The sequence below is a fragment of the Nomascus leucogenys genome, chromosome 8 (genome assembly GCF_006542625.1).
Source record: "Nomascus leucogenys isolate Asia chromosome 8, Asia_NLE_v1, whole genome shotgun sequence".
Taxonomy (NCBI): Eukaryota; Metazoa; Chordata; class Mammalia; order Primates; family Hylobatidae; genus Nomascus; species Nomascus leucogenys.
This window is the reverse complement of record NC_044388.1, coordinates 47,757,655-47,768,727: the sequence shown is the minus strand read 5'-3', so window position 1 is coordinate 47,768,727 and position 11,073 is coordinate 47,757,655. Positions and strand designations below refer to the sequence as shown.

General features: G+C 40.5%; 1 protein-coding gene across 4 annotated transcripts in view; it reads right to left on the bottom strand.

Annotated features, from left to right (window-relative positions):
* Positions 1-265: 265 nt before the first annotated feature.
* FNTA (farnesyltransferase, CAAX box, alpha) overlaps positions 266-11,073 on the bottom strand; it is a 31,309-nt gene continuing 20,501 nt past the window's right edge. For all 4 annotated transcript variants that reach the window (XM_030817212.1, XM_030817211.1, XM_030817213.1 and 1 more), the window contains 4 exons: positions 9,039-9,187; positions 2,878-2,940; positions 1,173-1,344; positions 266-894 (listed from right to left, as the gene is read on the bottom strand). In XM_030817212.1, coding sequence (XP_030673072.1) covers positions 772-894; positions 1,173-1,344; positions 2,878-2,940; positions 9,039-9,187 — 507 coding nt within the window. In that variant the 3' untranslated portion in view covers positions 266-771. The remainder of the gene's footprint in view (positions 895-1,172; positions 1,345-2,877; positions 2,941-9,038; positions 9,188-11,073) is intronic.

Below are 11,073 nucleotides of genomic sequence, written 5' to 3'. Positions count from 1 at the left end.
ATGTCCTTCTAAAGATCAGGCAATTCTTCTGTGAGATATTTATATACCTCAATAAACCCTTTGGGTTTAAACTACCTTGAGTGGATTTTGTCACTTTTAGTCAAGAACTGACCAATTTACATTTTAACATTTCCTCCAACACGTCATGTTTCTAGTTTACAGTTTTATAGCAATATTTTCTTTCTCAATTGCTTTTCTAAGCTGAGACAATGTGTCTTATATAACATATAGTTAAATGCTATTAAAAAATCAAACTACTATGGCATTGTTTTTAGATACAGCTGTAATTTTATTACAAAACCGTTCTTTTGGCATTAGTTGGTTACAGTGATAGCAAGATAATGTGAGTGTGCAGACCAGCTCTGATGGAACCACTGTATTCCCTGCTTACTGAACCAAACTTCGGCTACCTCATATCCATTACATACAAGTGACCTGCAGTTATTACTGCTACAAATCTTGACGCATGTACCACTGAGGGAGGAGCTGATGCTAAGGGATTAGATTATATGTTGATAAGACTACAAAAGTTCCTTTATGGGACTTTTTCTTCCACCTCCCATCCAATGACTTTGCTTTAAAACAATCACATTACTTAGAGCTAGTCTGAGTAGCAGCAGCACCCAAGGAGCATCAGTTCTTGTTAAAAAGCAATACCTGTGTGATGCACTTTTACACCACAGGCAAAGGGAAGGACCACTCTCATTTTAAACTCCTGCAGGGTCCCTTAATAAAAAATAAAAGCATTCCATCAAGTTCTTCTGGATGGTGTTATTGCTGTACATTTGTTGGTGAGTCATTTTCTGTGCTGTGTTTGCTTTGAAGGGATCTTCCAATATATCTCCAATATTCCTTTCTTATAGTGTCCTTTTCTTTAGCTAGGATTTCACATAACTGAAAATGAAAAATAAAAATTAAAGTAATATGTAATTCAATCTCAAGCGCAAATGCCTTTGAGCCAATACAATTTAAGTCAGATCACATTCAAATGAAGACACACTATTAAGAGTCACAGGCTGTGTTGCCAAGTGATGGCAATGCTGCCCCTAACCAGAAATAGCCCTGCACTAAATTCTGAGTAACGATGTTGAAAGGGGACATGGATATTAGTGGTATTGGGCAGATCAATTCTGAGATACCAAAAATGACGGCACTGAGCCCCACCAGCTTACCTCTAATGCTTTATTAAGAATGTCTTCCTTATTGTCACACTGGTTTTCTAGCATGTCTTCATAGATATCCACAAGGAAGGCAATTAGGTAGGGGGAACTATGACTTGGTTGTAAATCAAGTAATTGATTTAACAGATTAGGATATTTGGAAAGACCACGATCCTGCAAAATCCTGTAAACAACAAAAAAAAACAAACACTTGATTTTGTGAAGGAAGAACAAAAGCAGTAGAAAGATCAAGAGAAAATAAACCCTGAAATACAAACGAGAAAAGGAGAGTTATTTTGAATCAATGAGGCTGAAACTATAATGAAACTTTTAAATTACATGAGTCTTATCATAGATCACTAGTTAATTAAGAGCTGGCCAGGTGCAGTGGCTCATGCCTGGGAAACACTGTGGGAAACAGAGGCTAGAGGAACACTTGAAGCCAGGAGTTCAAGACCAGCCTGGGTAAAATAGCAAGATCTCATCTCTACTAAAATTTTTTTAAAAATCAGCCATGCCTAGTGGTGGCACCTATAGTCTCAGCTACTTGGGAGGCTGAGGTGGGAGAATCACTAGAGCCTAGGAGATCGAGACTTCAGTGGGCTACGATCATGCCACTGCCCTCCAGCCTAGGCAACAGAGTGAGATCCTGTCTCCAAAAAAAAAAAAAAAAAAAAAAAAGGATAATTAAGAGCTAAGTAGAAAAAGTTTTTAAAAATGCAGTTTAAAAGTGTTCATTTATAACTTAAACTGTACAACACACAAAATAAATCATCTTTAAAAAGTGAAGGACAAAACCAGGAGAGATTTTTTTTTTTTCTTTGAGACAGGGTCTCACTCTGTCGCCCAGGCTGGAGCACAGTGATGTGATCTCGGCTCACTCTGACCTCCGCCTCCAGGTTCAAGCAACTTTCGTGCTTCAGCCTCCCAAGTAGCTGAGATTACAGGTGTGCACCAACATGCGCAGCTAATTTGTGTATTTTTAGTGGAGACGGGGTTTTGCCATGTTGGCCAGGCTGGTCTCGACCTCCTAGCCTCAAGCAATCCGCCCACCTTGGCCTCCCAAAGTGCTGGGATTGCAGGCATGAGCTAACATGCCCAGCCCTCATCTTCTCGAGATGGCTTCTCATCCCTCGAGCTCTCCAGATACTACAGGCACCTCCCCTGACACATCTCCAAGAGTAACTGGTTCCATATTTTGTGCTCTTTGAGCCTAGTTTCCTTGAAGACCTCTTATGTTCAACAAGGAGCTTAGTTACGTCAGTGGCCAGGCAAGTGAAACCTTTTCTAGTTGAGGAGTAGGTTCACCTGAAGGTGGAGATCTCTAGAAATGAAAACAGAAAGGTTGGCTGCCCATTGGCAAAATCTACCTGTAAACTACCCCGCTTTACTGTGTTCCTGAGCCAACCAGAGCTTGGGGGTGTGTGTGTTCCATTCTTTGATATAAAGACTACAGGATTCATAAATACAATTAAAATGGCATTATTTACTGGTGGATTATTCTGAAAACGGTGTTGGTAGGTACTTGGGAGGTGCAGAGAAGGGCAAAGGGCACTTTTCCAGAGTTTCCATAATGCTGTTATACTTCTGCTCTTAGGTTCAGAAAAATGAAAAATTATTTACTATCCTTTTGGAATCTGATTATGGAATACACTTCATGATGCATCATATAGCCACTTCATTTTTTTATATAAAAAAAGCAAAAACAACCTCTTACCCTTTCAAATAGTTCCATGCACTTTCATTATGTGGTACTAGTTTAATCATTTCCAGAGTGTATCTGCAAGAAAAAAATATATATACAATTTTAAAAGAACAGTGCAATGATGAGACACAGTTTTCTTTTTTTTTTTTGAAACGGAGTCTTACTCTGTCACCCAGGCTGGAGTGCAGTGGCACAATCTCAGCTCACTGCAACCTCCGCCTCCCGGGTTCAAGTCATACTCCTGCCTCAGCCTCCCGGGTAGCTGGGACTACAGGCGCCCACCACCACACCCAGCTAATTTTTGTATTTTTAGTAAAGACAGGGTTTCACCATATTGGCCAGTCTGGTCTCGAACTCCTGACCTTGTGATCCGCCTGCCTCGGCCTCCCAAAGTGCTGGGATTATAGGCGTAGCCATCGCGCCCGGCCAAGACACAGTTTTACTAAGATTGTAGCACAGCTTTGGAAACACACTTTCCCTTGTGTCAGCGTTATCTTAGTGCACTGTGGCACCTCTCTAGGTCATATTTAAATCAGAGAATCCCTTAAGGCTGCAGCTGTCAATTCAGTTCTAGGGAAGGACACAAAACTAATCTAAAAGCTTCAATTCACAATAGGAAAAAAAGTAACATAAAATATTTCCTTTAAATAATATGGAAGATTTTCCTTTTGAAGGAAACATCAGCTAAAAGAAGGAGACTTTCCATTTATTGGTGATGCAACCTTGGGAAAACAGTCTAAGCTCTACTTACATCCCAAGAAATCCTTAGTCACTGAAATAGGAGAATTTACATAATCTTTAGCTATCATTAAAAAATGGCATGGAAATTATACAGGCAAAGAATAAAAATGAAAAATCAACACAAGAATGTATTTCTTATATTCCAAAGCAAGATGACTAGTAAACTGTGATGTGATTCCCTGTCAAAATGGGTGCTCCAAACTTTTGTCTTCCCCTTAAACAGATTAAATATAATTCAGACTCCATTACCACAAATCCCAAGGAAGCCACAGAACTTGCTTTACCACATAATTGCTCAGATGAGTAAGCCACTGACTAAAGCTTGGTAGTCTTGGTTCTGCTGCAGTGCTGTTACTATAAATTTTTTTTCCACAGAGTAATAATAAACTCATTCAACATTATAAAACTATTTTTCCAACTACTTTTACGTGACTTAATGCTTCCAATTATTTGCAAAACCATGTCCCTGCAGGTCTTAGCTGGTCCTTGTTTAAGATTCTTAATTTCATTTTGGCAATATCTAAATTTTTATTTACATACATGTGTACTAAAGCATTACTTATTTTTATGGTTAAAACATGTACTTTAGCTGGGCATGGTGGCTCACATCTGTAATCCCAGCGCTTTCAGAGATCAAAGCAGGAAGACTGCTTGAGGCCAGGAGATCAAGACCAGTCTGGGCAACACAGTGAGACCTCATCTCTACAAAACATTTTAACAATTAGCTGGGTGCAGTGGCACATGCCTGTAGTCCCAGCTACTCGGAGGCTGAGGTGGGAAGATTCCTTGAGCCCAGGAGCTCAAGGCAGCAGTGAGCTATGATCTGTCACTGTACTCCAGCCTGGGTGACAAGAGTGAAACCCTGTCTCTTTTTTTTTTTTTTTTTTTTAAGACGGAGTCTCGCTCTGTCGCCCAGGCTGGAGTGCAGTGGCGCGATCTCGGCTCACTGCAAGCTCCGCCTCCTGGGTTCACACCATTCTCCTGCCTCAGCCTCTCCGAGTAGCTGGGTCTACAGGCGCCTGCCACCACGCCCGGCTAAGTTTTTTTGTATTTTTAGTAGAGACGGGGTTTCACCGTGGTCTCGATCTCCTGACCTCGTGATCCACCCGCCTCGGCCTCCCAAAGTGCTGGGATTACAAGCGTGAGCCACCGCGCCCGGCCGAAACCCTGTCTCTTAGGAAAACAACCAAACAAAAAGACCGATGAACTTTGAGGTCAGGCTGCCTCTCTTCAAATCCTGGTCCCATAAATTATGTGCTCTTGGGCAAATTACAGAATTACCTGGATCCTCAACTTCTTCATGAAGTGTCTCAGAGAGCTGTTAGAATTAGTGGCATATAGTAAATGCTTGATAAATGCTGTTATTGGTAGTACTAGAAGACTATGCACTCATAGTCTAGAAAAAGGGCCATGACACATTAACTGAAAAGGCAATGCCTGTAACATTATTATCTAGGTTGCTGTGTATGAATGTTTGCAAGTGTATTTATAAAGTTTGGAAAAATTCACCCAATTATAGCTCACTCTGGAAAATAGGAGGTGGGATGAAGAACAGTAAAAGACTTTGACTTTTTACTTTATAGAATTTAGTACAATTTCCCCCCATAACTACACTGCATGACTTTTATAATAAAAGGAAAAAGATGACAAAAATAATTATGTACATCTATCTGTGTATGCTTAGAGTTAAAAAAAATTTAACAAACTGTAAATTCTAGATACCTACAGCTACTCTTCACATTTTAAATACTTCTTTTAGCCATCTTAAAAGGAAAATAAATCCTAAGTATAGGAAACTCTTTTAGATTCTTGGGTAATTATTTCTATTTGGCAATAGGAAGCCAGTGATCTGCCTCTGAAAAGGCTAAACGTTTGCATTTTGAAAACTCTTCATATTCAATTTTTAAAATACTTTGTTACTGCTAACTACTGTCAATCTTTAGACCACTAATGTTCAATAAAACTGCCAGTGATGATGGAAATGTTCTTTGTATGTGCTGTCCAATATGGCAGTCACTAGCCACATGTGGGTACTGAACGCCCGAAATAAGACATGTGCAATGAAAGAATTGTATTTTTAATTTTTTATAATCATACTGATTGAAACTTAAATAGCCATATGTGGCTAGTAGCTACCATATCGAACAGTACAGGACTACCTTGCAGATATCGAAGGTTCAATAAAGTGATTTTATCACAATTAAGCAAGTCACACGACTTTTCTGTTTCCCAGCACATATAAATTATGTTTACGCTATATTGTAGCCTACTATGCAATAGCATCATATCTAAAAAAACAATGTACATACCTCAATTAAAAAACACTTTATTGCTAAAAAATGCTAATGATCATCTGAGCCTTCAGCAAGTCGTAATCTTTCTGCTGGTGGAGGGTCTGGCCTCCATGTTGGTGGCTGCTGACTGATCAGCGTAGGGTGCTGGGTGCTGAAGGATGAGATGGCTGTGCCAATTTCTTCAAATAAGACAACAATAAAAGATTTCTCTGTAGCATGTGATGCTGTCTGATAGCATTTTACTCACAGTAAAACTTTTCAAAACTGGAGTCAATCCTCTCATATATCCTGCTGCTTTATCAACTAAGTTTAGGTAATATTTACGATATTTAAAATCCTTTGTCGTCATTTCAACAATGTCATTTCACAACGTCGTTACCAGGATTAGATTCCATCTTGAGAAACCACGTCTTTTGCTCATCCGTAAGAAGCGACTCCTCATCTGATCAAGTATTGTCTTGATGCAGCAGTTTGGTCATATCTTCAGGCTCCACTTCTAATTCTAGTTCCCCTGCTGTTTCCACCACAGCAGCAGTTCCTTCTTCCTCTAAAGTCTTGAACCCCTCAAAGTCATCCATGAGGGCTGGAATCAACTTCTTCCAAACTCCTGTTAATGTTGGTATTTTGACCTCCTCCTATGAATCACGAATATTCCTAATAGCACCTAGAATGGTAAATTCTTCCCAGAAGGTTTTCAATCGACTCTGCAGATTCATCGGAGGAATCACTATCTATGGCAGCTCATAGCCTTACAAAATTTATTTCTTAAATAGTAAGACTTTAAAATCAAAATGACTCCTTTATCCATGGGCTGCAGAATGGATGTTGTGTTCGCAGGCATGAAAACACCATCTCCTTGCATATCTCCATTAGAGCTCTTGGGTGACCAGGTCCACTGTCCATGAACAGTCATATTTTCAAAGAAATTTTTCTGAACAACAGACCACAAAGAGGGCTTAAAATATTCAGTAAACCATGCTGTAAACAGATGTGCTGTCATCCAGGCTTTGTTGTTCCATTTACAGAGCACAGGCAGAGGAGATTTAGCATAATTCTTAAGGGCCCTAAGATTTCCAGAATCATCATTGAACACCGGTTTCAACTTCAAGTCACCAGCTGCATTAGGCCCTAACAAGATTCAGCCAGCTGTGTGAAGCTTTGAAGCAGTGCCTTCTCTCTGGCTATGAAAAGTCCTAGATGGCATCTTCTTCCAACAGAAGGCTGTTTCACCTACACTGAAAATCTTCGATTTACATGCAGCCACCTTCATCAGTGATCTGAACTGGATCTTCTGGAGAACTCGCTGCAGCTTCTCCAGCAGCACTTGCTGCTTCACCTTGCACTTCCATGCTATGGAGATGGCTTCTTTCTTATACCTCATGAACCAACCTCTGCTAGCATCCAAGTTCTCTTCCACAGCTTCTTCACTTCTCTCAGCCTTCATCAAATTAAAGAGAATTAGGGCTTCCTCTGGATTAGGCTTTGGCTTAAGGGAATGTTGTGGCTGGTCTTATCTTTTATTCAGGCCACTCAAACTTTCTCCATTATCAGCAATAATGCTGTTTTGTCCAGGTGTTCACTGGAGCAGCACTTTTAATTTCCTTCAAGAACTCTTTCTTATGAGAGTTTGGTGTTTGGTGCAAGAGGCCTAGCTTTGGACGTATCTCAGCTTTTGACATGCGTTCCTCACTAAGCTTAATCACTTCTAGCTTTTGATTTAAAGTGAGAGGCTGTGACTCTTCCTTTCATTTGAACACTCAGAGGACACTGTAGGGTTAATTGGCTTAATTTCAATATTGTTGTGTCTCAGGGAATAGGGAGACCTGAGGTGAGGGAGAGAGATGGTGGAACACATGCAACAGTGATATTCGCTGTTTTATATGGGTGCAGTTAGTGGCACCCCCAAACAATTACAACAGATGACTGATCAAAGATGACTGATCACAAATCACTGGAACAGATATAACGATTATGAAAAAATGTGAAATACTGAGGAGTACCAAAATGTGACACGGAGACACAAGTGAGCACATGCTATTAGAAAGAATGGCACGGAAGACATGCTCAACGCAAGATTGCCACAAACCTTCAACTTGTTTAAAAAAAAAAAAAAAAAAAAAAAAAAAACATAGTATCTACAAGGCTCAAAAAACCAGGTATGCCTGTACAGCTTTATATAGGAGAGCACTAGAGAAAAAGCATAAAGTGCGCTTGAGGGGTAGCGCACGCTCCAGACAAAAGCCCAGAGCACAGTGTTAAGGTGAGACATGGATTACAGCCTTTTATAAATTTTAAGTCACCAGAATCCTGTATAGAGCAGATAAAAGAAGAGCAAGCTGCCTCGATCCAGGCAAAATCAAGAGCTTGGAAGAGAGGAGATGCACCATACAAATCAGCTCCACTCAACAGTGGTTCAAACACGTTTACACTAAAATTATGACTCCCATCTCACCAGGCTCTGAAAACAAGCCTGTTCAAATTGTGAAACAGACACTCAGACACAATGGACAAATAAGGTCACAAAAATCGTGGCTACTAATGTTTATGGATACAATATAGAAATTGATGCCAATTCAGAAATTTCTAGCTCTAATAACAGCTCTTTGTATAGAGTGTGGTTCTCAACTTGGGGGTGACTTTACCGCTCGGAGGACAATTTGGCAATGTCTGAAAACATTTTTGTTTTAAGGCCAGGATGCTGCTAAATACCCTACAACACACAGGATAGCCCCCTACAACACACAGGATAGCCCCCTACAACACACAGGATAGCCCCCTACAACAAAAACTTATCCGGCCCCAAACCCTGCACTAGGGTAACATGGCATCTGGGGACGACTATCTAAAATGCAACAGAATTTAATGAGATGGTTTTAAAATAAAGCTTCTTAGACAATACCCCATAACATTAAGATTTCTTTCCAATCTCCAGTAGCAATATTTCAAGAAACTTAAGATACAACGAAGTAAAAGTATGCTACATTATTTGTAAATCTATCATCGTACGTTCCACTCAGTACTCTGTCCTCTTTTAGTTCCATGGGATAGGATCTTGATCTGCTGTATCCCCAGTGCCTGAGACACGGTAGACATGCAAACATATTTGTAATGAATGAGCAAGTGAAGGAGATTACTAACTGGACTTCTCTCTCCAATACAGCACGATCATTGTAGCCAGTGGTGTTAGAAATAACGAAGTATCTTTGGTTCCAGACAGAGTTATTTCTCACATCCTCTTTGAGAAGTTGGTCCACATACTGCAGCTCATTATCCCAAAGTTTAAATTCCTAAAGGAAAAATTTAGAAAAATCATCCAATTAGAAATGTCCCATTATTTGTGAACAAAAATAAATAAATAAAACTACAACAAAGAAGGTAGAACTGAGGACAAAGGATTTCTCACAAATTCAGAAGGTAGTGACAGCTGCAAGTAAAGGAAATAGAGGAGGATACAAGTATGAAATTGATGATAGAGCCTGGAAAGACACATACAGAAAGCAGGAAAAAAGACATACAAGAAAATTTTGAAGGAAAAAAGCCCCACCAAACTCACTAGTAAGAGAATGAGTGACCACAGTATAAATTTGATGTGACTTGATATTAATGTATCATTTATTTATTTTTTTTTTTTGAGACAGAGTTTCACTCTTGTTGCCCAGACTGGAGTGCAATGGTGTTATCTCGGCTCACTGCAACCTCCACCTCCTGGGTTCAAGAGATTCTCCTGCCTCAGCCTCCCAAGTAGCTAGGATTACAAGCATGCACCACCACACCTGGCTAATTTTGTATTTTTAGTAGAGATGGGGTTTCTCCATGTTGGTCAGGCTGGTCTTGAACTCCCAACCTCAGGTGATCCACCCACCTCGGCCTCCTAATGTGCTGGGATTACAGGCATAAGCCACTGCACCCAGCCAATATTAATATATCAAAGTAAAAAGGCAGCATTCAAAGATGAAAATTAAGTAAAAGGGTAGCATTCAAAAGTGCACATATATGATAAAATTACATTAAAATACATGGAGAGAAGCATACATGGTCAAGAGTGGTGGCTCTCATGGGCAATCCCACTGCTTCAGGAGGCTGAGGCAGAAAGGTCACTTGAGGCCAGGAGTTTGAGACCAGCAGAGGCAACATAACAAGATCTCGTCTCTAAAAATAATAAAGACAGTCCGGGCGCGGTGGCTCAAGTTTGTAATCCCAGCACTTTGGGAGGTCAAGGTGGGTGGATCACCTGAGGTCAGGAGTTCGAGACCAACCTGGCCAACATGGCTAAATCCCGTCTCTACTAAAAATATAAAAATTAGCCTGGCGTGGTGGCAGGCGCCTGTAATCCCGGCTACTTGGGAGGCTGAGGCAAGAGAATCGCTTGAACCCGGGAGGTAGAGGTTGCAGTGAGCTGAGATCACGCCATTGTACTCCAGCCTGGGCGACAGAGCAAGGCTCTGTCTCCAAAAAATAAAAATAATAAAAATAAAAAAATTAGTCGGGCATGGTGGCACATGCCTAGAACCCCAACTACTCAGGAGGCTGAAAAGGATCACTTGAGCCCAGGAGTTTAACGCTGCAGTGAGCTATGATCGCACCACTGCACTCTGGGCAACAGAAAACAGACTCTGTCTCAAAAAAAAAGAGAAAAGGAAAAGAAATATACACAATTGGACAAAGATATAAATTTCTATTATTTTTATTGAGACAGCATCTCACTTGGTCACCCAGGCTGCAGCGCAGTGGCATAGTCTCAGCTCACTGTAACCTCCATCTCCCGGGCTCAAGCGATATTCTCGCCTCAGCCCCTCAAGTAGCTGGGACTACAGGTGTGCGCCAACATAATCAGCTAATTTTTGTAGTTTTCGTAGAGACCGGGTTTTACCATGTTGGCCAGGCTGGTCTTGAACTCCTGAACTCAAGTAATCTGCCCACCTGGGCCTCCCAAAGTGCTGGGATTACAGGCATGAGCCACCACACCCAGCCAATATAAATTTTTTGTATTATAAAGCTCTCTTAATAAAAAAAAATCATGGGGGAAGAGAACCAATTAAGATAATTTAAAAGAGGGCAATGATAAAAAACTTATAAATACTTTGAAAGTAGGGGACATTATAAAAAAGATAATGGACTTTTCTTATTTGGTAACAGCAAAAAAGTAAGAATCTCCTATGATAGTCCCCGATTT